This window comes from Oncorhynchus mykiss, chromosome 26, assembly GCF_057628025.1.
Source record: "Oncorhynchus mykiss isolate SJ-2025 chromosome 26, ASM5762802v1, whole genome shotgun sequence".
In the NCBI taxonomy this organism is placed as follows: domain Eukaryota; kingdom Metazoa; phylum Chordata; class Actinopteri; order Salmoniformes; family Salmonidae; genus Oncorhynchus; species Oncorhynchus mykiss.
This window is the reverse complement of record NC_143047.1, coordinates 12603597-12631452: the sequence shown is the minus strand read 5'-3', so window position 1 is coordinate 12631452 and position 27856 is coordinate 12603597. Positions and strand designations below refer to the sequence as shown.

At 45.5% G+C, this 27856-nt stretch overlaps 1 protein-coding gene across 1 annotated transcript in view; it reads left to right on the top strand.

Moving 5' to 3' along the window:
* si:ch211-186j3.6 (neural-cadherin) overlaps window positions 1-27856 on the top strand; it is a 218883-nt gene that overhangs the window by 90534 nt on the left and 100493 nt on the right. Inside the window, 6 exon segments of the mRNA XM_036963347.2 lie at window positions 4531-4728; window positions 5356-5581; window positions 8326-8530; window positions 11472-11583; window positions 13394-13643; window positions 24178-24320. Coding sequence (XP_036819242.2) covers window positions 4531-4728; window positions 5356-5581; window positions 8326-8530; window positions 11472-11583; window positions 13394-13643; window positions 24178-24320 — 1134 coding nt within the window.

The window sequence follows — 27856 nt, the reverse complement described above, 5'->3', positions numbered from 1 at the left end:
GCCCCTGACAGAACACCTGCTTTCCTCTACCTGACAGCTGCAGTATGGAAGGAGAGAGATGGAGAGAAAGATAGAGCCAGAGAGAAAAAGAGAGCCAGAGAGAAAAGAGAGAGAGAGACAGAGAGCCTAGAGAGAAAATCGTTGAGAATCATTGGGTAGAAGGAACAGGGGAGAGATGGATAAAGGGAATCTAAGACTGGAAGAGGGACATAATAAGAGAGACATGATCTGTTATAATGTGGCTGTTTGTGAAAACATCCCTGTGGTGTTGCACCTGCAAGTGTTCTGCAACTGAAAGAGCCTCTGCATGGTGCATCTTTCTGTCTGTGTGTGTGTGTGTGTGTGTGTGTGTGTGTGTGTGTGTGTGTGTGTGTGTGATTTCTATTGTGATTGCTGTTTTCAGTCAATGCATTAAGGAAAAACACTCAACACATGATTTGCTAATTGTGACTGAAACGCTCTAAAGCGTTGTGCCATCTAAATGTGACAAGTAGTATCGGGTATTACAACACATTAGCATCCTTTAGCATGGCTTTACGTGAAATTTGACGAATGGCTGATGATTGTATTGTCATGTAGCCTAATGGCTTTCTGTACATCATAGCCTTATGATAGTGTTATGATACTGTCCAGTATTGTATGGTTATTCTGTTTCTGAAAGCCGAACATCTCTCAAACCTCATTGTATTTCTTTTCAATGGATACTCAGATTACCCTCTGTTTAGGAATACGGCTCTGGGTTAGGACTAAGACTCTGTGAATGTGTTAGTTAATATCTATAATAATAACAACATACAGTGCATTGCAAAAGTATTCGTCCCCCTTGGCGTTTTTCCTATTATGTTGCATTACAACCTGTAATTTAAATATATTTTTATTGGGATTTTTTCACTCCCTGACCTTAGATATCTCTTCTATATATTTTGGTTAGGTCAGGGTGTGACTAGGGTGGGTACTCTAGTGTTGTATGTCTAGGGTTTTGTATGTCTAGGGATTTGTATGTCTAGGGGTTTTTGTATTTCTATGTTGGCCTGATATGGTTCCCAATCAGAGACAGCTGTTTATCGTTGTCTCTGATTGGGGATCATATTTAGGCAGCCCTGTTTCCCACTTTCTGGTGTGGGATCTTGTCTACAGTTAGGTGCCTGTGTGCACACCAGTAGCGTCACGTTTCGTTTGGTTGTTTGTTGTTTTTGTTAGGTGTTTAAGTTGATTAAAATTATGTGGAACTCTACTCACGCTGTGCCTTGGTCTCCTCTTTACGATGATTGTGACAGAAGATCCCACCAAAAATGGACCAAGCAGCGTGTTCAGGAGGAATGGACCTGGACGCAGGCTGGGGAGTATCGCCGTCCTAAGGAGGAGATAGAGGCAGCGAAAGCGGAACGCCGATAGTTTTACCAACGAGACAAGCACGAGAGGCAGCCCCAGAAAAGTTTGGGGGGGGGGGGGGGGCACACAGAGCGGTCCGCGGAGCGCTGAAGGCTGAATCAGAGCCAGTCAGGGAGTCGAGTGAGGAGCTCGACACAAGATTCCGGAGAGAAGTGCTAGCACTGAGAGCGTTGCAGAGCGGGCTTGCTGAGGAGCGTGTGACTGGTCAGGCACCGTGTTATGCAGTGATGCGCACGGGGTCTCCAGGTCGCATTCATAGCCCGGTGCGCTCTATTCCAGCTTCCCGCATTGGCCGGGCTAGAATGGGCATCCAGCCAGGACGGATGGTGCCGGCTCAGCACTCCTGGTCTTCAGTACACCTCCTTGGACCAGGATATCCTGCGCAGGTCCACAGTCCGGAACCTCCATCGAAGGTCCACAGTCCGGAACCTCCACCGACGGTCCACATTCCGGGGCCTCCACCGACGGTCCACAGTCCGGGGTTCATGTACATGTCAGATTTCAAAAAGGCTTTTCGGCTTAAGCATAAGAAGCTATTATCTGATGATAGCACAACAGTAAACAAAGAGACAATAGCATATTTCAACCCTACAGGCACCACACAAAATGCAGAAATAAAATATAAATCATGCCTTACCTTTGACGAGCTACTTTTGTTGGCACTCCAAAATGTCCCAGAAACATCACAAATGGTCCTTTTGTTCGATTAATTCCATCAATATATATCCAAAATGTCCATTTATTTGGCGCGTTTGATCCAGAAAAAAACAGCTTCCTATTTGCGCAACGTCACTACAAAATATCTCAAAAGTTACCTGTAAACTTTGCCAAAACATTTCAAACTACTTTTGTAATACAACTTTAGGTATTTTTAAACGTTAATAATCGATCAAATTGAAGACGGGTCTATCTGTTTTCAATGCAGGAGGATCACAAACCAACACTACTTTTCAATTCTTGCGCAACTCTCAACAGTACACATAACGTTACCCAGTTCCAAGATGGCCGTACTTCTACATTGCACAAAGGAATAACCTCAACCAAATTCCAAAGACTTTTGACATCCAGTGAAAGCAGTAGGAACTGCAAAGAAGTACCTAAGAAATATAGTTTCCCAATGAGAACCTACTGAACAGACAGTGACCTCAATTTATTTTTCTGAATGGTTAGTCCTCGGGGTTTTGCCTGCTACATAAGTTATGTTATACTCATGTTATACTCACAGACATGATTCAAACAGTTTTAGAAACTTTAGAGTGTGTTCTATCCAAATCTACTAATAATATGCATATCTTATATTCTTGGCATGAGTAGCAGGAAGTTGAAATTGGGCATGCTATTTATCCAAAAGTGAAAAGTGAATGCTGCCCCATTTCCCAAAGAGGTTCATCAGTGAGGCAACAAAGAGACCAAAGATAACCCTGAAAGAGCTGCAAAGCTCCACAGTGAAGATTGGAGTATCTGTCCATAGGACCACTTTAAGCCGTACACTCCACAGAGTTGGGCTTTATGGAAGAGTGGCCAGAAAAAGCCATTTCTTATAAGAAAAAAAAATGGTGTTCGCCAAAAGGCATGTGGGAGACTCCCCAAACATATGGAAGAAGGTACTCTGTACAGATGAGACTAACATTGAGCTTTTTGGCCATCAAGGATGGGGTGGTGGATAGTTATACACGCTCAAGTTTTCTGTTTTTTGTCTTACTTCTTGTTTGTTTCACTATAAAAAATATTTAGCATCTTAAAGGTGGTAGGCATGTTGTGTAACTCAAATGCTACAATTCTAGGTTGTAAGGCAACAAAATAAGAAAAATGCCAAGGGGAGTGAATACTTTCGCACGCCACTGTACAACATATAATGCAGTGCCTTGTGAAAGTCTACACACCCCTTGCACGGCCTTCACAGTTTGCTGCCTTAAAGCCAAAAATTATATTTTTTTACCTACAGATCTACAAAACCTACTCAATTCTATTTAATCAAATAAATAATGAAGACGTGTTGATTGCATATGTCTTCACACGCATGATTTAATGAGACGGAATTAGTTTCTACCAGCTTTGCACAACACTTTGCACAACATACTGTACATCCATTGTTTCTGTCTCGGATTTTCAAGCAAATTTAAGTCATGACTGAGACTGGACTGGTCAGGCATTATAATGTGTCTAATTGTCCACCTGAAAAATAGAAACTCTATCCCAGGGTTAAGTTTTCAGAAGAGGTATAAATGTTGCCCTAAGAGTTGTGCAAGGTTGGTTGAATCTTTTTTTTTTTGAATTTTACCCCTTTTTCTCCCCAACTTCGTAGTATCCAATTGTGTAGTAGCTACTATCTTGTCTCATCGCTACAACTCCCGTACGGGCTCGGGAGAGACGAAGGTTGAAAGTCATGCGTCCTCCGATTCACAACCAACCAAGCCGCTGCTTCTTTAACACAGCGCACATCCAACCCGGAAGCCAGCTGCACCAATGCGCCGGAGGAAACACCGTGCACCTGGCCACCTTGGCTAGCGTACACTGCGCCCAGCCCGCCACAGGAGTCGCTGGTGCGCGATGAGACAAGGACACCCCTACCGACCAAGCCCTCCCTAACCCGGGCGACGCTAGGCCAATTGTGCGTCGCCCCACGGACCTCCCGGTCGCGGCCGGTTACGACAGAGCCTGGGCGCGAACCCAGGACTCTGATGGCACAGCTGGCGCTGCAGTACAGCGCCCTTAACCACTGCGCCACCCGGGAGGCCCGGTTGGTTGAATCTTAATAAAAATTATTCAAAACTGTAATGGCTGCCAAAGGTGCTTCCACCAAGTATTTTTTGTAATTTTTAAAATTATTATTATTATTAGTTTTATGTTTCTTTCACTTTTAAAATGTGAAGTAGGTTGTGTAGATCGGTAGGGGATTTTTAAAAAATGTAAGCACTTTTTCGATTTTATTTTAGGGCAGCAAAATGTGAAAAATGTGCAAGGGGTGTGTAGACTTTCACTAGGCACTGTATATGCCATTTAGCAGTTGTTTTTATCCAATGTGCATACATTTTCCATACGGGTGGTCCTAGGAATCAAACCCACTATACTCACATTGCAAGCACCATGCTCTACTAACTGAGCTACAGAGGACCAATCTCTACCACTCCTCTACAGGTCCAGACTGGTACCTGGTACGGGTGGAGCTGACGGTGACTGATGTGAATGACAATGTTCCGGAATGGACCATGGTTCCCTCCCCCTACCTGGCAGTGGTATCTCCCAACGCCCTGGCCGGGTCACTGGTCTACAAGCTCCACGCCCAGGACGGAGACGAGGGCAACAACGGGGAGGTGGAGTACTTCCTGTCTGATGGTAGGTGCTTCCTGTCCAGGGATTATTGAGTACAATTTCATTGAGTACACTGGCAGCGTTGTAATAGAAAGAGAAAAAAACATGATTTTATATGGTTTTAGTCAGTTTTATACATGTTTTATACTTCTAGTCTTTCCTCTCATTAAGATAAGCATGTGTCTTATCTTATGTCATATGTTGTGTACAATTGCGTAAGTTCGGCAGAATGAAATTGCCAGTGGGTGGGATTACATGTGTGAGTCTGTGCGTCAATGGCTCTAATATTAGATTCCATCTGCACTTTCTTTTCAATGCATTTTAAAAGGTTCATTATTGCTGCGCAGCTGTCTTATTAAATACAGTAAAATCACCTTGACTCATTAAATCAATCAATCCCTCTAATATTGAACATGCTGGACGTTCTGTTCCACGAATGAATGACAGGAAAATACATTTGTTGTGGCCTGGCTGGTCTAGCGGTAATACTGCAGCCTCCCTACACAGGTCAGCATGGGTTGGCTTACTGCCATTTAACACCACCCCTCGCAATTTGTTCCCCACTCTCATCCTATCTCTCTTTATCGAGTCAGAAAACACCTTCAAATATATATTTCGAAAATAAACTCCTCTGTTGTCTCCTAACTGCAGGTGGTGACGGGCGTTTCGAGGTGGACAGAAAGAGTGGTCATGTCCGGACTACGGGGCTGCCACTTCAGAGGGACAAAGAGTACCTGTTGACAGTGGTGGCTGCTGACCGGCTGGGTAGCCGTAGTCCCCCGGGGGTAGTGTCAGTCATCGCAGGAGCCAGAGCGCCACAGTTCTCCAACGCATCCTTTACTATTTCACTACCTGAGAACACACCAGAGAGACAGCCGTGAGTACCACTCACTCACGCGCGCACACACACACACACACACACACACACATATGCAAAGTCACACATACACCCATGCAAAGCAGAGGAGGCTGGTGGAGGGGCTATAGGAGGACAGGCTCATTCTAATGGCTGGAATGGAATCAATGAATCAAGGAGTTTCCATATAGTTGATACCGCTTCGTTAATTCCATTCCAGCCATTAGAATGAGCCCGTCCTCCAATAGCTCCTCCCACCAGCCTCCTCTGAGTCTCACACACGTAAAGTACACGAACCCTTGTGCGCACACTCACGGACGCATGCACACATCCATGTATGCACACACACAAACACACACATTGTCACGGATCCCTCCAGAACTTTCATCACGCACACCTGTCCCCTATTCCCACTGATTAGTATTTGTATATATGTGCCCTTTGGTTTCCCTTGGGCTGTTCGTTATTGTTACAATGTCCGTTGGTGCGTGTGAGTAGCTGTGCTGTGTGTTTTGGGCTTTCGTGCCCTTGTGGAATGCGCAGATGACTACGGGTCTCGTCCCGTGTGATAATCATTGAACGCTTGTGTTATTTAATCGAGTGTCACTGGTGTGCGTACTGGTAGCGAAATCAGGTGCAGGAGAGCAGAGAATTGTGAACAGGCGCGCACTTTATTGAGGCAGGAGCAAACAGCAGACGGACGCAACTGTGTCAAAACAGACGGACGCAACTGTGTCAAAACAGACGGACGCAAAAGTGCAAAGCGCGAAAACAGTCACAAAAGCTATAGTTACAAAGTAAACATACTTCGTGAAAATAAACACGGAACATGGAAAACCAGCCTGGCGTGTCACATAAAACACGTAACACAAAACAATTCCACACAAGGCCATGGGGGGAACAGAGAAATATATATACACAATGTGATTAGTAAACCAGGTGTGCAGGGAACAAGACAAAACAAATGGAACAATGAAAAATGGAGCGACGATGGCTAGAAGGCTGGTGACGTCGACCTCCAAATGCCGCCCGAACAAGGAGAGGAGCCGATTTCGGTGGAAGTCGTGGCATCGAGGAACTCCTCACTCTTTTGTTTGGGTTTCAACCCTGTGTTTTGTTACGTGTTTGTTTGTTCTTCGTTCCCGTGCACGCCATAATTTGTGCTGAACAAAACCCCTATTACGCATTCCTGCGCCTGTCTCCCGAATCTTTGTTACCAGCGTGACTCACATGTACACACATGCATAGTCTCTCTCACACACACACACACACACACACATAGACACGCTCACACACACACACTTACACACTTACACAGACACACACACACACACACACACACACACGCAAATACACACACAGACACACAAACACACAAACAAAACATTTCACACAGTCACACACATAATGTAAAACCAGAAGTTATGAAGGTCATAGTTAAAAAAAACAAGTTGGCATGAAAATAATTTGCTAGTATTCACAAATAATTTGAATACATATATATATATATATATGACCAACGATTGTTTGTCACACAGACACACACACACACACACACACACACACACACACACACACACACACACACACACACACACACACACACACACACACACTCTCACTATATTAAAGCCTGGGCCGGTTACTGTAAAGGATTTGATCTTTGGCCTCCTGCCTCCTGTATTCTCTCCTATCGCTTCTCTATTTTGATTGACACGAACTTACATCACTCACCCATCAGTTGAAAGAGTAACATCTGTGGTGATTGTTCCTGCTGAGGGAACTCAAAAACCTTGAACATAACTCCATTGCTGTTGTGGTACACATTACACAAACCAGAAAACATTAGTCCTTCTCTACATTTCCCCTCTCTCTGTCTCATCACTAAACTGAATAGACTTGCTAGATGTGTTCATCATCCTCTCTCTCTTTCTTTCTCTCTCTCTCTCTCTCTCTTACTTTCTCTCTCTCTCACTCTCTTTCTCTCTTCCTCATTCTCTCTCTTACTTTCTCTCACATTCTTTCTCTCTCCCTCTTTCACTCACACTCTCTCTGTCTCTTTCTCTCTTTCTGTCTCTCTCCCTCTCCCCCCCCCCCTCTCTCTCTCCCTCGCTCTCTCACACACTCTCTTTCTCATTCTCTCTCTTACTTTCACTCACACACTCCCTCTCTCCCGCTCCCTCTCCCTCTCCCTCTGACTCTCCCTCTCTCTCTCTCTCTCCCCCCTATCCCCCTCTCTCTCTCTCTCTCTCCCCCTTTCTCTCGCTCTCTCCCCCCTTTCTCTCTCTCCCTCCCCCCCTCTCTCTCTCTCTCTCTGACTCCCCCCCTCTCTCTCTCTCTCGCTCTCCCTCTGACTCTCCCTCTCACCCCTCCCCCTCTCTCTCTCTCTCTCTCTCTCTCTCCCTCCCTCTCCCTCTGACTCTCGCTCCCCTCTCTCTCTCTCTCTCTCCCTCTCCCCCTCTCTCTCTCTCCCTCTCCCTCTGACTCTCCCGCTCCCCTCCTCCCCCCTTATCTCTCTCTCTTCCTCTCCCTCTCCCTCTGACTCTCCCTCCCCCCCCCTCTCTCTCTCTCTGTTTTGTCAGTACAGGAATTGTTTATTTCCAATGTATGTAGTTCTGTCCTTGAGCTGTTCTTGTCTATGAATGTTCTATATTATGTTGTGTTGTGTGTGGACCCCAGGAAGAGTAGCTGCTGCATGAGCATAAGCTAATGGAGATCGTAATAAATAAATAAATCATTCCCTTTCCTGCCCTGCTCTTCGGCAGCTTCCTGGCAACTCCAGCCGTGTCCTTCCAGAAGCAGCCAATCAGCTACAGCCTGCTCATCAATCCCAGCAGTCTGTTCAGCATGCAGGCGGACACGGGGGAGATCACTCTGACCAGGACCATAGACTTTGAGATGGACCAGCACAGCTTCCTGCTCATGGTCAGGGCCAGCGAGGACCAGGACAGTCTGAGCAGTGCTGCTGAGGTGGGTCCATATAAAAGAGAGACAAGATCTGTTATAATGTGGCCGTTTGTGAAAACATCCCTGTGGTGTTGCACCTGCAAGTGTTCTGCAACTGAAAGAGCCTCTGCATGGTGCATCTTTCTGTTTATGGCTGTGTGTATGTGTGTGTATATGAGTCCAGGCCGGCCTTGGAACTTCTCTGTTTCTCACTCTCTCTCTCACACACACACACACACACACACACACACACACACACACACACACACACACACACACACACACACACACACACACACACTGAATGTAAAGCCTCGCACAGGGTTCATTCTGATTAGGAATATCAATTACTAGAGCTGTGAAGATGCTTGGACAGAGAGAACACATGGGCAACAGCTACATGAACAAAAGGAGCGGGAACATGCATGATGTTGGGTGGTCTAGTTTGTTGTCCCAGCCTTCACTGCTAATTCAACATGGTTGGGGGACCTGGGGGAGAGACTAGAGAATGGCTTCCAGTGTTTCTCTTCTGTGGTGCCCTGCCTCCATTAACGTCAGCAGAAAGGCAGACATCTTCACTGCTCAGCCATCCACTGGTTTTTCCTGTCCTCAGGCACAACAGTAGAGCACAGAGCCAAACAACATGTGGGAACAAATATGAGGGGTAGAGAGAAAAGACTGGCAGCTGCTCCTAAAATCTGTCCAATCCTGTGAGCTTTGTGTCCAGAGAGAGTCCTCAGTGACTGCCTAGAGTGGTTAATGAGGGAATGATGGAGGGAGGGAGAGAGGGATGGAGGGAGGCTGGAGGGTGGGAGAGATAGAGGGAGACTGGAGGGAGGGAGGGGGTGGGACAGAGAGAGAGAGAGAGGGAGGGAGAGAGTGAGAGAGCAAGCAAGAGAGACAGACAGACAGACAGACAGACAGACAGACAGACAGACAAAGAGAGAAAGGAAGAGAGAAGGAGGCTAGAAGGAGGGGAGAGAGGGAGGGAGATTCTGAAGGGAGGGAGGGAGAGGCAGAGGCTGGAGGGAGGGGAAGGGAGGAGGGAAAGAGAGATACAGAGAGGCAGGAGGGAGGTGAAGGAAGGAAGGAGGGAGAGAGATGCCCATGCTCCTGTCCTGCCCTGTCTAACCCTTGCTGGCCTGCCCATGCTCCTGTCCTGCTCTGTCTAACCCTTGCTGGCCTGCCCATGCTCCTGTCCTGCCCTGTCTAACCCTTGCTGGCCTGCCCATGCTCCTGTCCTGCCCTGTCCAACCCTTGTTGGCCTGCCCATGCCACAGGGCACAGCTGTGAACTCTCATTACATACCTTCACAAAATGTAAATGCAATAAGTCAACGAGTCAAAGCTGCCTCCAAAGAGACTGAGTTGTGAAAAGGCCCTGAACTTGGAATCTGCTTTGTTAATTTGCAGGCAGATTCCAGGCGTTTCTCCTACTGCAGCGAATACTTTGTAGCACCATTAGTTACCTAACCAGCTAGTGACCTGCCCAGCCCCTCCACAACACGCCGCAGGGTCCTCGGCCTTACCAGAGCTGACTGGCTCTCACGTCAGATTCAGCCCTATGTTTCATCACTGCACTGCCCAGCACAGCGCTCTCTCTCCTCTTCCCTCTCTCTCCTCACTTGCTGGCTCGCATCTCCTCAGGGAGCTGCATGGGCAGAGCTCAAATTACTGTGCTTCTTCTAACAGAACAGTTGTATGCTTTGGCACAGTAGTCGTGGTGTGTGTTAAAGGGGGTCAGCTGATGTTCTCTCCAGTTCTTGTTGTTTTGTTCTTCTGAGAGCGTTCTGACTCTGATAAGCGGAAGACTGGAAGAGAACAGCTGTTAATGTGGGCAGGGAAGCTCTCCTTACCCCCCTAATGAATAGTAGAGCAGAGCCATACACTGTATTTCATGTCAGTGGTTCTCTCCTGGTAGTCACAGGAGGAAGTTAAGACTGCATTTTGTCTCACGGCTGGTATTGATTATGAGACCCTCTCACTGGATCGACAGTCGCCACGCTACAGGTCTCCGGCTGCTGGCTAGCTGGGTTATTAATTGGCCTGGGTAAGCAATCCTAGCCGCTATGTAAATCTGTGAGGTTTGTGTCCCTCCGAGCCAGGATAGGGATGTGACTGCTGCTCACGGCAGATAGCGAGGAACAGGCGCTTACGAAGGCACACCTTTGAGCACATGGCTAAGCGCTGACTGCACGGGTGTAATGAGGGATTGAAAGGTGTGGATTTAGAGGATTATGTTCATTTTGTGTGATTTTTCTCTCTCTCTCTCTCTCTCTCTCTCTCTCTCTCTCTCTCTCTCTCTCTATCTCTCTATGACTGGTGTATCAGTGTGAATTACAGTGAGGAGGACGCTGTAATCCCCTGTTACCTCACTGTTCCTCTTTCAGAGGAGAGGAGGAGGAGGAGGAGGGGTGGAACGGGGAAGAAACTGCGGCAGCAGAGCATCTCTTCTCTTGTTCTTCTTTTTCTGACCCTTTTCTTCTCTTGGGGGATTGCTGTAGAGTTTGGCTCTGACTGTTAGTAGTGAAAGGGCAATCTACTGAAAGCAGCTTTTCCTCTCCTGCGATAAATATCAGGGATGATTACTGGCTCTCTCCCCAGACTGGCCACAATCAGACACTTTCAGAAGCCCAGATATGAATGACTCTTGCTCCCTGGCACACCCGGAGCTCAACCTTTCTGCCCTGCAATGTATTATACTTTAGCTTTAACTGTACCATACTCACATTTTACTCTGTGTCTCTAGCTCACTTTCTTCTCAGTTTAAATAGATTGTATTAGCTGAGCTGCTAACAGCAATTCATAGATAGACAGTTAATTAGGTTTAGCAACTAATCTATCGAAGGCCTAAAGATAACTATCAAATTACCTGGAGGAGGAGAATCATTTACTCCCACGCTCTCTCTCTCTCTCTCTCTCTCTCTCTCTCTCTCTCTCTCTCTCTCTCTCTCTCACTGAAACAGGTACGTGTGATCATCACAGATGAAAATGACTGTGTTCCTGAGTTCCTGCAGTCCATTTACAGCAAAGACAGTGTGCCGGAGACTGTAACCACGGCAACCTCTCTGTTACAAGGTGAGTGCACATACACTCCATACACTCTCTCTCGCGGTGTAGCTCTTACAGAACCCTACACCCCCTCCGTCCTCCCTCCATCCCCCCTCTTGCTCTATTGGTCATCTCATGTCCAGAGACAACGAACAGTTCTGTTCCCAGGAGAAGACCGGACGAAGCTCCACATATTCTCTGTAGTGTAGTCACAAAGTTCAACATTATTCTCCAGTGCTATGTTCACCATGCTGGTTGGGTGAGGAGAGGATAGGTGTACACTTATTTGTGATTTTTATAGTACCAGAGGTGTCCTCTTGCTGATGAACAGCCTTTTTTAGTCAGACACCGCTGTGAGACTGCGGGGAGGCAGGTGTGTTTGGTTAAGGAGCCCCAGCAGGTGTGGTGTGCCTGCTATGCTCAACAGGTGCGTAGGGACCGACCTACCGGCGGATGTGTTACGCTGCAATTATCGCCGTGATTCTGAACATAACAGGACCGCAGAACGGAGCGCGTCTAGAGCGAACGGAGCGACATGGCTCATACAGACTTTTCAGCAGCCGTGAGAACAACATATCTGGGTCACATCTATGGGGACATGTAAGCTTTCAATGAAATGTTTTAAAAAAAATGTTTATTCCCTGTATGTCGGTCCGACGGTTTAAGGTGAAGCAGCCGAGATTAGGCTCTTGTTCCTGGGATTAGTGGGGTCCCGAACAGGAGGCTGTGATTGTGTCACAGAGAGAGAGAGACTTTACACTGAACATCATCCGGCTCCATTTGTTTTAGGGCTTGCCCAGGCCACAGCAACAAGCCCTGGGATTGGCTGAAGTGGATCTGAAAGATTAGAGATACATGGATTTAGGCGTTTAGGCTGGTTTTAAAATAGATGTAGCAACATGGTAAACAGCATCACACAACATGATTTGTGAATCTATGTCTCCGACAGCTCTGTGCTGTGGTGAGGGCTGAGGAACCAGACCATAGGAGGCAGTTTCATCAGATACTCCATTTGGCCAATGACTCCACTCCCTGTAGATCTGGGGCTCAGGCCAAGAAGGGATGTTGTCTTGTACTGTCAGTTAGCCCAACAATCCTTTAGAGCCTAACTGGCTCAGTATTGATGGATATTCAAATGACTCTCATTGCTAAGTCAGGAAGTGCATACTGAGGAAACGAAATATTGACTTTGATGTGTGAAGTCTTCCACAGTATATGGATATGTGTCAAGGATAATGCCCATATTTGACAGTGTTATTGGTGACATTTAAATCCACCAAACGAGGTTCCCTTGGACCAGTGGGGGCTGCTGAACAGCTCATAATAACGTCCGGAACGGAGCAAATGGAATGGCATCAAGCACCTAGAAACCGTGTGTTTGATGTATTTGATACCATTCCAGTAGTTCCACTTCAGCCATTACCATGAGCCCGTCCTCCCCAATTAAGTTGCCACCAACCTCCTGTATCTTGGATGCTGTTGGTGTACATGATACGGAGAGTATACTGAATGCAATCTAAGGAGAATAGCAGAATGCAGGAGTTCACGGTGAAAAGGACGATTTAGCGGAAGAAATGCTGATCCCAGTCCCAGACTGAGCCCTCTCTTTTAGCAAGGCAATCGCTCGGACCGTATCCCTACTCCAGTAAGTTTTCCACACAAAAGAAACATTTGGGAAAAGGCTTGATGCGACACAGAAATGTGTGAACATGCATGAAAAAACAGCCGTAATTAAGTCTAGCATCTAGACTAGTGTCACATGTTGGACATATCTGACGTTACAGAGATGTCTCCTTATCCAACCTCCCCTCTCTACCCTGTCTCTCCCTCACTCTAGTGTCTGCCAGTGACTGTGACTCGGACCTGAACGCCGAGTTGTCCTACTACACTCTGAGCCCAGACTTCAGCATCTCTCCCCACGGCACCATTTTCCCTGCAGGGCAGCTGGACTATGAGAGGCCCAACCACCTGTATGAGTTTGTGGTGATGGCTGTGGACAAGGGAGATGTGCCCCGGACAGGTACAACGACTGTACGCATCCGCATGGCCAATGTCAACGACGAGGTCCCCGAGTTCTCCCAGCATGTGTGAGTACAGTACTGCTTCTCCTCTTCATCACTATTACCATCATTAGAGTGTGGTTATTACAATCATCGTCATGGCCATCACTATCATCATCATCATCATCATCATCAACATCTAAGCAGGGCGCCTATTTCATTATTTGTATTATTCATGTATCTCCCTTCTCTACTCATAATTTTTCTGCATTCACCATTTTCCTTCCATCTTGCCTGCTCCTCTTGTTGTTAACCCTCACCCTTGCCTATTTGTCAGCCTAGGCCATGCCATTTCACTTTCCTCTGCTCTGCACAGCTGCCTCCTCCCACAATCCAGTGCAGCTGCAGTTTCCCAGAATTCCACATGGCTGCCAATTCCCCAAATCCCTTACAGCTGCTGCTGGTCTACAACCCAAACCGCTTCAAAACACAACTCAACGAAAAAGAAACACAAACTGGGATTTCAACATCTCTAGCTGTCCTGTTCCTCTTGGGCATGTTTCCTGCCCTGTATTAGCTCATCCACACATCCCTTTATTTAAATGCCGCATTACCCTGCTGTTCCGGGCCGATCTGTAGTGATGCGTTGAGCTGTTGTTTTTTCCTTCTGGCGTTGCTCTGGCCTGTGGCTCGTTTAATTGGACAATTTTCTGGCAGCTAGCTCTGCAAATTGGTGAGGCAGGTTCAATCAGCCATGCCTTTAGTTTGTTGTGGAGAGAATAACGCCAGCACCAGGGCAGTGTGTGTGTGTGTGTGTGTGTGTGTGTGTGTGTGTGTGTGTGTGTGTGTGTGTGCGTGCGTGCGTGCTGAAGTACAGGTTTGTTTTTCAGAGAGAGATGGAGAGGTAAGGAAAGAGTTGAGAGAGAGATGGAGTGAGGGAGTCAGACAGAGTGAGAGAGTAGAGGGATAGAGAGATGAGGGAGAACCAACTGCCCACCAGGGATGTCTGTTTGAATCATTCTGATGGACAGTGGCAGGGACCCAGTGTGTGGGTGTGGCTGGATATGAATTGCTGATATGGATGCACTACAGTATGTAGATGAGTTAGCTTTTAGTTGTTGGGTTAATGTTACGGTGTGGGTAGGTGAATGGGGTTATGTGTGCTGTGATGGGAGGCTGTGTGCGGGGTTATGGGTGATGGGAGGCTGTGTGTGTGTGTGTCTAAGTGTGTGTTATGATGCTATCGCTGTGTGTATCTGTTGGGGGGGTTTTGTGGTAAGAATTGATTTCCTGTCAGCAGGAGCATCCCCAGTTTCCCCTCATGATGTCCGTTCTACAGAGATCTTCAGTGAATCATCATTGTTACTCTACAATGCGGAAAAGCAAACAGATATTCTCTAATGTGGAACACAGTGAAACAGGGCAGGGTGTCTGGTATTAATTGAGTAACTTGGTGATGGCCGTCAGACTGTTATTTCTATTGGGCTCAATTGGATCAGCCAGTTTCATTTGCCACTCGGTTCGAGGCCCTTTCAGATGATAACCTCATCTCCAAAACAGAAACCTTTCAGGGGGGAAAAAAGCGATATATTTACCTGGTAACGAACATACAATAAAACCTCGAACAATATTTTGTATACATTTTCGTGGGCCTAGACTCATGAAATGTCCAGAGAATATTGAGGGGAGCTACTGCTTTCAATACATGTACAAATATATATATTTTCCTTTTAACGAACATACAATAAAACTTCAGACGATATTTTGTATACATTTTCGTGGGCTTAGACTCATGAAATGTCCAGCGAATATTGAGGGGAGTTATTGCTTTCAATACATGTAAAAAAATATATATTTTTTTTAAAAAGGCAGAAAAGGAGTTCGGAGGTTTTCATTCGGCAGTGACTTGTTGCTGGTGAAATCGACAAAGTGAGTCTCGTCACTCAGCTCGGTGTACACTAAGTAGATCATTACAGGGATTGTTTGCCTGCCGACAGTAACCTGAGTGATGAGTGAATTGGATAGGCAGAGAGATATTTATACATGTATTCACAGAGCCCTGGCAATCTGTTGACATTATAGAAGACGGAGAGATGCTAATGAGCACAAACAACAAGCCAGTCTCGGTCTCGGGCCGGCGCTGTGTGTTTTGTCAGTCGTTAATATGTAATAGATGTGTTGGGTAAATTGGCTAATTATATTGTGGCTGATGTCAGTCATTGTGGAGGGAAATGGGGTTAAGGGTGACAGAGCGCCTGTGTGCCTGGTGTGGTAGAGGCGGGCTGGCTGGTTGGCCGACGGGCGGGAGGATGTTGGCAGACTCTGATGGAGCAGTAGCTGGAATTTGTGTTGAAATTAGATTGATGGGGTAGATAATGAGAGGGAGAGTGGGCACTGTGAGGTGAATACACAACCACTGTCTGTCTGCCTGGGCAGGCGCCTGCCGCGTTCACTGTTCACCCACTGCCTCTCCCACAAAATGGCCGCCCCAACTGGGATTTGTTAGTCAGTCCTGTGTCAGAACCCCGTCACCTGGGCCAAAGTCCATGGCGACAGGTGAGAGAGGGACAGCACCCTGAGTCTGTGACGGGCACCCTTTGAGCGGCTGAGGCAGGTGATGGAGAGGAGCTGTGGCGTGGTGGATCCTCTCTTTATTCTTTAGAAAAAATGGAGCCTGTGAAAATAAGGCCATTGAGAGATGTGTGTGTGTGTGCGTGTGCGTGTGTGTGTGTGTGTGCATGTGTGTGTATGAGGGTGTCATCTCGTCATGGGAAATGACCATTTGAGGCTGGTGACAGATTAAAGGTTCCGGTGTCAGTTGTGCCGTGGCGGTGGGTGTTGGAGCAGGCGGGTGACATGGGGATGGGGTGAAGGGGTTGAGGGGGTCATCTCCAATCGGGGACATAAATCACAAGCGTGAAATGCCTGTCAGCTCCTCTCTGCTACCCATCAATCAGTTGTGTGGAAAAGGACCTGATGAAGAGTACAACCACTCCCATCTCCCTTGATCTTCACTCACTAACTCTCTGTCACTCTCTGGACCTCCACCCATCTTACTCTGCTTCCTTCTCATAATCATTCTCTCCCTTTTTCTCCTCCCTCTCCCAAACCTCTCTCCATTTGTCAACTGATTTGACATGATCACTGATCAGTTAAATTTAGTTTTTTTCATTTAGAGAAGTATCATTGTAGTTGATAATCATTTTAGAAGACTTTGTCATCTTCGTTTGTTCTGCATAAGTTATCAAGATTGTCGCTCCATACAGTCTTGCCTGCGTGCCTATTGAAAGACAACTTGACAGGGCGCTAATCAAGTGAATGACAGGGCTCTAATCAATTCAAATCAAATGAATTAAACTGGAACATTGGTTTCCATGGAAATAGAAAGTGCATAATGCTCTTGGGTAAACACTATACCGGGAATATGACACGCCGCTCAGTATGACACATGAAAGGTTTGCAACATTTCTGCCCTAAAAAAAGGTTATTTTGATTGGATAATATACAGTAGATCATCATTGTAGAGAAATTCTGTGAAGCTTCCATCCACTGGCACAGGCAGAAAGGAACACAAAGGACATGCTGTGAATGCCTTTTCCCTCTCCTCTCCACCCAGCAAAATCACTCATTTTCTACTGACTGAGGAGTGGAGGAGGGGTTAGCAGACAGAAAGACAAGACCGAGAGACTACAGACAGACATACGACAGACAGACAGACAAGACAAGACAGACAGACGGACAGAGCACGCTGGCTCGGTAGAAGAGTCCGTCTCTGCCAGTCTGTCAGAGTGAGTCGCTCCTCTGTCTTGTTTTTGCGTCCACTAGCTCTGAGCTGAGTGGAGCGTGGGTGGAATGATGAGCGACAACATACTGTGCCCACATTGAGGCCCTGTTTGTCTCTCCTCTGTTAGACGCACTCACATCCACGGGATCATTTCAATTGAGATGAAGCGAGAGGGTGATGGTGAAAGAGGCAGCTGGGAAGACCGTGGTGCTTATATCTCTGTGTGAATGTGTTTGTTTTTGCATCACAGTGACTGTTGCATTGAAATAAACTACAGTTCTTGCTGCATGTACCGTCTTAAAGCAGAACAAGAGTGATTCTGAGAATGAGGGATGAGTGGGAGTCTGTGGGAGTGGGAGAATGGCTGCCTGTGTACCTTTATGCGTGTTCCTGTGTAGAGGAGAGTTTTTCTTAAAAACGTCTGGAAATGTTCTCAGGGCGAGACCCAGATGCAGACACAGGGGGCAGATGGTTTGAGTCTTTGACATTTATTACATCCAAAAGGGATAGGCAAGAGAATGGTTGTGGACAGGCAAAAACCGGGAGGACTAGTAAAAGATAATAGAAAAGGCAGTAGCTCAGAAAAAACCACGCTGGTTGACTTGAAACATACACGACGAGCTGGCACAGAGAGACAGGAAACGCAGGGATATATACACCAGGGATAACAAGCGACACCTGGAGGGGGGTGGAGACAATAACAAGGACAGGTGAAACTGATCAGGCTGTGACAGTTCTTTACAATAGAGGCCTGCTAGGTTTGAAGGCCACAAACTGTACATTATAGTCAGTTTACTGTAGGTCTAAATTGAATCACATTTACACAACAGCAGTAATGGACTATATTCTGTACTGTCATTGCTATCGGGAGCTTATATCACATAGCCAGTCCTGGAGCCTGCTCTAGGGTTCCCAGTCTAGGGGTCCCAGGCCAAGCGTTAGCCAATGGAATAGACTGAGAACAGACATAATTGCCCTCCATCGTGCACAATCCCGATTTCCTATGGCTCTGTCTTCATTGTCATTTTGTGGATTGTAATATACAGCATGTGCATAATCAGTGGCCTTGAGTGTCAGCCCTGAAACTGCAAGGTTTGGGGGTCATACCAAATGCAAAAGAAAATGAGACCTGATGCCTCTCTTCTTGGCACTCAGCAGTCAGGAGATGGGTTGTGGGTAAGGCCTTATGACAGACTAGCGTCCTGTTTAGGGATTGTGGTTGTACATCAAGCTGGCTCACGCTAGAGAAACATGAGATAGGCTGCTGCCCCTATTGGCTGTTCTGGCTCGGACAAGGCTTACTTACTTTTAACTGTTTTAATGTATATGCATGATAGGAGTCCTCTAGCTTGACAATGCGTACGACTCTGTTAGGATGCACATGGTTTGAGCTTCATGCTTCTTGTTGAGGTGACATGTACTGCATGTACCTGATGTTTAATCCGCCTTTGCATTAAGGCGCTTACAGGTGAGCCGTGATAAACGGAAGTTGAACCACGTTGTTGTCAGCTGGCGTGTTATCATTAAAACATTGTTTGATTGGTTGACGAGATGAACGATGCTCATTGGTCAACCATGCGTGGTGGCCGCTGGAGACTTTTCATCTTTTGGCGCCTCGGCCGCCGCATGCAAAACTGCTTGCGTTTTGCCGACCTAGCACCCGACTCCAATTGAAGTCTATGAGACCTTCGCCGCTTGCCGCGGCCCGTCTGTGAGCGTCTTTATGAGTGAATCTCCCAGGGGGAATGAACGTGGCTGACAGTGTGAGATCAAGGTGTTCATGCATTAATTGTGTATTTTCTATATTTGGCATATGTTCTATATAAACTCAGCAAAAGAAGAAGCGTCGCTTTTTCAGGACCCTGTCTTTCATAGATAATTGGTAAAAATCCAAATAACTTCACAGATCTTCATTGTAAAGGGTTTAAACACTGTTTCCCATGCTTGTTCAATGAACCATAGACGATTTATGAACATGCACCTGTGGAACGGTTGTTGAGACACTAACAGCTTACAGACGGTATGCAATTAAGGTCACAGTTATGAAAACTTAGGACACTAAAGAGGCCTTTCTACTGACTTTGAATAACACTAAAAGAAAGATGCCCAGTGTCCCTGCTCATCTGCGTGAACGTTGCTTAGGCATGCTGCAAGGAGGCATGAGGACTGCAGATGTGGCCAGGGCAATAAATTGCCATGTCTGTACTGTGAGATGCCTAAGACAGCGCTACAGGGAGACAGGACGGACAGCTGATCATCCTTGCAGTAGCAGACCACGTGTACCAACACCTGCACAGGATCGGTACATACGAACATCACACGAGTCGTGGTTTTGTCTCACCAGGGGTGATGGTCGGATTTGCGTTTATCGTCAAAGGAATGAGCGTTACTCCGAGGCCTGTACTCTGGAGCGGGATCGATTTGGAGTTGGCGGGTCCGTCATCTTAGTCACATGTCTGTGGAACTTGTTCAGTTTATGTCAGTTTATGTCTCAGTTGTTGAATCTTGTTGTGTTCATACAAATATTTACACATTTTCAGTTTGCTGAAAATAAACGCAGTTGACAGTGAGAGAACATTTCTTTTTTTGATGAGTTTAGGTACATCTACAGTATACAGTAGGGGTTTATTTGTGTGTGAGTGTATCAAATCAAATCAAATGTATTTATATAGCCCTTCGTACATCAGCTGATATCTCAAAGTGCTTTACAGAAACTCAACCTAAAACCCCAAACAGCAAACAATGCAGGTGTTGAAGCACGTTGGCTAGGAAAAACTCCCTAGAAAGGCCAAAACCTAGGAAGAAACCTAGAGAGGAACCAGGCTATGAGGGGTGGCCAGTCCTCTTCTGGCTGTGCCGGGTGGAGATTATAACAGAACATGGCAAAGATGTTCAAATGTTCATAAATGACCAGCATGGTCAAATAATAGGTCTGGGACAGGTAGCACGTCCGGTGAACAGGTCAGGATTCCATAACCGCAGGCAGAACAGTTGAAACTGGAGCAGCAGCACGGCCAGGTGGACTGCGGACAGCAAGGAGTCATCATACCAGGTAGTCCTGAGGCATGGTCCTAGGGCTCAGGTCCTCCGAGAGAGAGAAAGAAAAAGAGAAAGAGAGAATTAGAGAGAGCATACTTAAATTCACACAGGACACCGAATAAGACAGGACAAGTACTCCAGATATAACAAACTGACCCTAGCCCCCCGACACATAAACTACTGCATCATAAATACTGGAGGCTGAGACAGGAGGGGTCAGGAGACACTGTGGCCCCATCCAATGATACTCCCGGACAGGGCCAAACAGAAAGGATATAACCCCACCTACTTTGCCAAAGCACAGCCCCCACACCACTAGAGGGATATCTTCAATTACCAACTTACCATCCTGAGACAAGGCCGAGTATAGCCCACAAAGATCTCCGCCACGGCACAACCCAAGGGGGGGCGGCGCCAACCCAGACAGGAAGATCACAAGTGACTCAACCCACTCAAGTGACGCACCCCTCCTAGGGACGGCATGAAAGAGCACCAGTAAGCCAGTGACTCAGCCCCTGTAATAGGGTTAGAGGCAGAGAATCCCAGTGGAAAGAGGGGAACCGGCCAGGCAGAGACTGCAAGGGCGGTTCGTTGCTCCAGTGCCTTTCTGTTCACCTTCACACTCCTGGGCCAGACTACACTCAATCATATGACCCACTGAAGAGATGAGTCTTCAGTAAAGACTTAATGGTTCAAATGGAAGAGGCAAGTAGAAGGGGAAAAAAGTAAGGAACTTGTATGTCGGCCCTGTATTAAAGAACATAAATGGTTAAAGAAAAGTGTGATAAATAAAAACATATACCAATTTCATTTAAGAACCAAAAAACTGACAGCTGTGCCACATAAGTTGCAAAATAGTTGGGAAGAGATTTTCATTGTGCCCATTCAATGGCACATGGTTTATGAATTGATACGCAAAACTTCAAATTTTTCAATATAAATTACTATACAACATTTTTGCAACTAATAGAATGTTATATATATGGGGGATACAATCTTCCCAGATCTGCACATTCTGCTGTGAGGAGGCAGAGTCATTAGATCATTTATTTTGGTATTGTCCACATGTAGCTCGTTTTTGGTCACACGTCCAGGAATGGCTGAAGAATTGCAACATTTGCCTCGACCTAACATTACAGATAGCAATACTGGGTGATTTGAAATAGGAAGGTTCAATTATTTTGTGAAGCATCACAGCACAGTTGAAAAATATATGGCAAGTAGAAATCCGAAAGGGATGATGTTGAGAGACAGATGGGAGGGGTTGAATGGAGCTAGATAATAACAAGATAAACAATGTAAAGCATACGGGATCTGTAAAATGTATATAGGATCGGAATAGTTACAAATAGAAATCAAACTGGATGGACATCAGAAATAGAGGAAGGACTAAGAAAAAACAAGAGAGAACTATTGTAAAGTAGACTGTGTCTGTAAAATGTGTATAAGATGTATGGATTGAAGGTAAAAGCAGAAGTGTTTATTAGTTTACTCGAATTGGGGGATCGGCGGTAGGGTCTGCAGGGAATAATAATAAAGGTATATTCTTTAAAAAAGTATGTATGTCTATATAGGTATGTGTATGTATATATGTGTATATATATGCATGCATGTATGGATATATATATTTACCAAAAAAATATGGGGGATTGGAAATGATGCAGACAATTACATTGGAAGCAACATTCTTTCCGCAATATTAAGCTGATCCACCCTCTAAAATCTTTTTTTTTTTAAAAGACAAAGGTTGAGACCGAGTTTGCGTCTCTCACATGGGTAGGCAGGCCATTCCATAAAAATTGAGCTCTATAGGAGAAAGCCCTGCCTCCAGCTGTTTGCTTAGAAATTCTAGGGACAATTAGGAGGCCTGCGTCTTGTGACCGTAGCGTACGTGTAGGTATGTACGGCAGGACCAAATCAGAGAGATAGGTAGGAGCAAGCCCATGTAATGTTTTGTAGGTTAGCAGCAAAACCTTGAAATCAGCCCTTGCCTTGACAGGAAGCCAGTGTAGGGAGGCTAGCACTGGAGTAATATGATCAAATTTTTGGGTTCTAGTCAGGATTCTAGCAGCCGTATTTAGCACTAACTGAAGTTTATTTAGTGCTTTATCCAGGTAGCTGGAAAGTAGAGCATTGCAGTAGTCTAACCTAGAAGTAACAAAACATTGATACATTTTTCTGCATCATTTTTAGACAGATTTTAGACAGATTTTTGCAATGTTACGTAGATGGAAAAAAGCTGTCCTTGAAACAATCTTGATATGTTCGTCAAAAGAGTAACGCCGAGGTCCTTCACAGTTTTATTTGAGACGACGGTACAACCATTAAGATTAATTGTCAGATTCAACAGAAGATCTCTTTGTTTCTTGGGACCTAGAACAAGCATCTCTGTTTTGTCCGAGTTCAAAAGTAGAAAGTTTGCAGCCATCCACTTCCTTATGTCTGAAACACAGGCTTCTAGCGAGGTCAATTTTGGGGCTTCACCATGTTTCATTGAAATGTACAGCTGTGTGTCATCCGCATAGCAGGGAAAGTTAATAATATATTTTCAAATGACATCCCCAAGAGGTAAAATATATAGTGAAAACAATAGTGGTCATAAAATGGAACCTTGAGGAACATCGAAATTTACAGTTGATTTGTCAGAGGACAAACCATTCACACAGACAAACTGATATATCTTTCTGACAGATAAGATCTAAACCAGGCCAGAACTTGTCCGTGTAGACCAATTTGGGTTTCCAATCTCTCCAAAAGAATGTGGTGATCGATGGTATCAAAAGCGGCACTAAGGTCTAGGAGCACGAGGACAGATGCAGAGCCTCGGTCTGATGCCAATAAAAGGTAATTTACCACCTTCACAAGTGCAGTCTCAGTGCTATGATGGGGTCTAAAACCAGACTGAAGCATTTCGTATACATTGTTTGTCTTCAGGAAAGCAACATTTTTGAGAGGAATGGAAGATTCGATATAGGCCGATAGTTTTTTATATTTTCTGGGTCAAGGTTTGGCTTTTTCAAGATAGGCTTTATTACTGCCACTTTTAGTGAGTTTGGTACACATCCGGTGGATAGAGAGCCGTTTATTATATTCAACATAAGAGGCCCAAGCACAGGAAGCAGCTCTTTCAGTAGTTTAGTTGGAATAGGGTCCAGTATGCAGCTTGAAGGTTTAGAGGCCATGATTATTTTCATCATTGTGTCAAGAGATATAGTACTAAAACACTTGAGTGTCTCTCTTGATCCTAGGTCCTGGCAGAGTTGTGCAGACTCAGGACAACTGAGCTTTGAAGGAATACGCAGATTTAAAGAGGAGTCCGTAATTTGCTTTCTAATAATCATGATCTTTTCCTCAAAGAAGTTCATGAATTTATTACTGCTGAAGTATGTTTGTAGAAATGTTGTATGTTTGTATGACATGTTGGACTTGGTTGCTTCTCTCCTGTGTTCCTCACAACTCTGTCATCCAATTCACTAGTTCTTTCACACGCCATCCCAACCACTTAGTGTTGTCTCCCCACTGTGACAGGCTGCCAACAGCTGTTTACCGACTGCTGTCTCCATTGAATTAGGAATTAGAACTCAAATTGTCTCCACCTAGGCCCACCATATCAGATACTCAACCAACTCTGTTTTTACCCTCCCAAAAACAGCTTCATAATGCATTCATAAATCTGTGATTAAAATATGACAAGGCCAGGTGTGTTATTCACTCATTTTCACTCTCACACTCTGCATTGTCGCTGGGGAGACGCGAGGAGAGGTGTTGATTTTGGGATGTCTCTCTTTCTGTCAACAGCTACCGGACCTTCGTCTCAGAGGACGCTGGGCCTAACACACTGGTTGCCACGGTGCTTGCCAAGGACCCCGACGGTGATGGAATCACCTACAAAATCACAACGGGCAACGACGAAGGCAACTTTGTTATCGACAGCCAGAAAGGTGAGACATATTGTTTACACCCCTCCCGTTCTCTTGCTCAGTGAGTCCTGCTGCTCTCCCTCCTCCCCATCCCTTCTTGTAGATACTACACTAGATGGGTGAAAGGAATTGTTGTGCGATCCGCTTTGGCTGGGGTTTACTTTTAGTGCGGCTGATTTTGTCATTACAAATGTCATCAAAGGTTTGCTCCAATGTCCCGCCTTTAGCCCACCAAGGAAGCAATTTGAAATGGAAAATGTGTTAAAGGCCTAAACTAATTTCATAGCCCTCCCCACCCTGGGTAAATTGCACCATTGAATCTGCATATCACAATAAAGGGTAATAAGATTACTTTGACAAATTCAATTACTCTGGAACTTCAAGGTGCAATTTCCTTTGTTCATTTCCACTGATAGTAACTGTCAGCCGAAAGGGGAGATTTCTCAACCATATAAATAAATAAAAGCAATAAAAGCCATATAACCCTGATTGGTACAAAACAAATAACCTGCTATTCATCCATGTCACTTCAATTGCTTTAAAAGTCTGTAGAACCGCTCGTCTCAAATGACTTGTTCTCACACATTTGGATGGCTTTTTGTTTCTGCATTTTGCTTCCCCTCCAGCATGAATATTGAATGAATAACTGTTATACATGTAAAAATGCTATCATGCACATCCATGGAGCCCCTGTGATAGGATGCAAGCTCCTTACTGTTCACAGTCATGTAACTGTCAGACCGGCCCGACTTAGCATCAGTGTATACATCCTGCTGCTACTGTATGACCAGTTTACACGCTATTATTGGACCCTATTATCTCTTACACTCACCTATGGAGCTGCCTGGGCTCACTGGAGGGGTTTAACCCTTGTATTACTCACATGATTAAATGGATGATTTGCTTAAAAAGCCCCGATTTCAAACAATTTCTCATAGCTTCTTATTTGGTTGAAATCCTGCACGGTTCATACCGTTTTGGCAAGTCGGTTAGGACATCTACTTTGTACATGACTCAAGATATTTTTCAAATAATTGTTTACAGACTGATTAGTTCACTTATAATTCATTGTATCACAATTCCAGTGGGTCAGAAGTTTACATACACTAAGTTGACTGTGCCTTTAAACAACTTGGAAAATGCCAGAAAATGATGTCATGGCTTTAGAAGCCTTTGATTGGCTAATTGACGTCATTTGAGGCAATTGGAGGTGTACCTGCGGATGTATTTCAAGGCCTACCTTCAAACTCAGTGCCTCTTTGCTTGACATCATGGGAAAATCAAAAGAAATCAGCCAAGACTTCAGAAAAAAAGTGTAGACCTTCACAAGTCTGGTACATCCTTGGGAGCAATTTCCAAATGCCTGAAGGTACCACGTTCATCTGTACAAACAATAGTACGCAAGTATAAACACCGTAGGACCACGCAGCCGTCATACCGCTCAGGAAGGAGACGTGTTCTGTTTCCTAGAGATTAACGTACTTTGGTGCGAAAAGTGCAAATCAATCCCAAAACAACATCAAAGGTCCTTGTGAAGATGCTGGAGGAAACAGGTACAAAAGTATCTATATCCACTGTCAAACGAGTCCTATATCGACATAAACTGAAAGGCCGCTCAGCAAGGAAGAAAACACTGCTCCAGAACCGCCATAAAAAAGCCAGACTACGGTTTGCAACTGCACATGGGGACAAAGATCGTACTTTTTGGAGAAATGTCCTCTGGTCTGATGAAACAAAAATAGAACTGTTTGGCCATAATGACCATCATTATGTTTGGAGGATAAAGGGGGAGGCTTGCAAGCCGAAGAACACCATCCCAACCGTGAAGCACAGGGGTGGCAGCATCATGTTGTGGGGGTGCTTCGCTGCTGGAAGGTCTGGTGCACTTCACAAAATAGATGGCATCATGAGGAAATAAAATGATGTGGATATGTTGAAGCAACATCTCAAGACATCAGTCATGTTAAAGCTTGGTCACAAATGGACTATGACCCCAAGCATACTTCCAAAGTTGACAACAAACTCAAGGTACTGGAGTGGCCTTCACAAAGCCCTGACCTCAATCCCATAGAAAACATGTGGGCAGAACTGCAAACGCGTGTGCGAGCAAAGAGGCCCACAAACCTGACTCAGTAACACCAGCTCTGTCAGGAGGAATGGGCCATAATTCACCCAACTTATTGTGGGAAGCTTGTGGAAGGCTACCGTAAACATTTGACCCAAGTTAAACAATTTAAAGCCAATGCTACCAAATACTAATTGAGTGTATGTAAACTTCTGACCCACTGGGAATGTGATGAAAGAAATAAACCTGAAATAAATAATTCTCTCTACTATTATTCTGACATTTCACATTCTTAAAATAAAGTAGTGATTCTAACTGACCTCAGACAGGGAATTTTTACTAGGATTAAATGTCTGGAATTGTGAAAAACTGAGTCTGAATGTATTTGGCCAAGGTGTATGTAAACTTCTGACTTCAACTGTACTTTAGCAGTCATTAGTTTAGAGGGGAAGAAAATATTCCACACACACACACACACACACACACACACACACAAGCCCCACCCCCATCTCATCACTCTCTCTCTCAAAGTATTTATTACTCCACGGATCGTTCATTCATGGGATTCTTTTCTCGGGGACAGATGGGCTGTGTTAATTTGACTGTAACTCAGCGTAGAATATGTTTCCTGAGATTTAATACCGTTCTTAGGATTCAAACAGCGAAGTCAATAAGATGATCACACTCTTTGTATTAAAGACATAAATACAAAGCCTCCGTTCTCAGCACCCGGGAAGTATTTACCGAGACGACAGGCAAAATGTTTCCTCCAATAAACAGGTAGATCATGTCTACAGCTAATGGGAACGACCCTTCTCCTTTTCCCTTTTTAGTGGATCGTTGTTTGTCTGTGAAGAGTATTGAAGAAGTGTTCTAATTCATCTGCAGGCTGATGAAAAAATCCCATTGGTGTAGGAGTAGTAATGGTTCATCATGCTGTCCTCTCTCAGTGTCACTAGTTTAGTGGGAGTTTGTTTTGTCATGCTTGGGATGTGAGGTTTATATAACGTCCCCCATTGCCTCTCCCCATACTGCACCCCTTTCTCCCTAGGGGGCGAATATAGTCGTTCCTACCTCAGTCTCTCTGCCTTTCAGGGCTCCATCCCGCTGTTTTGGGAGCCTAGACGATGATTAGAGTTGGCGTTGAGAGAGGAGCATCGGCTCCCCATCCCTCCCCCCTGCCAACCCCCTCCCCTCCATCATACGAAGCGACGTGTGCTCAGTGACCCCTGGAGAAACATCTTCTCCATCTTTGACGAGCAATGATATGTGCTGGCCGGGTCTCATCGACCATGTTTAGCAGATTAAGCAAGGGCTATGACGCACACTGCTGCATGTCTTGGCCTGCCTGACCCAGCACTGTCACACACTCACACAAACACAAACGCGCGCGCACACACACATGCTTGGACACACGTGCGCATACACACATGCATGCACATGCGCATACATACATACATGTATACAAGCACACACACGTACACATTCTTTC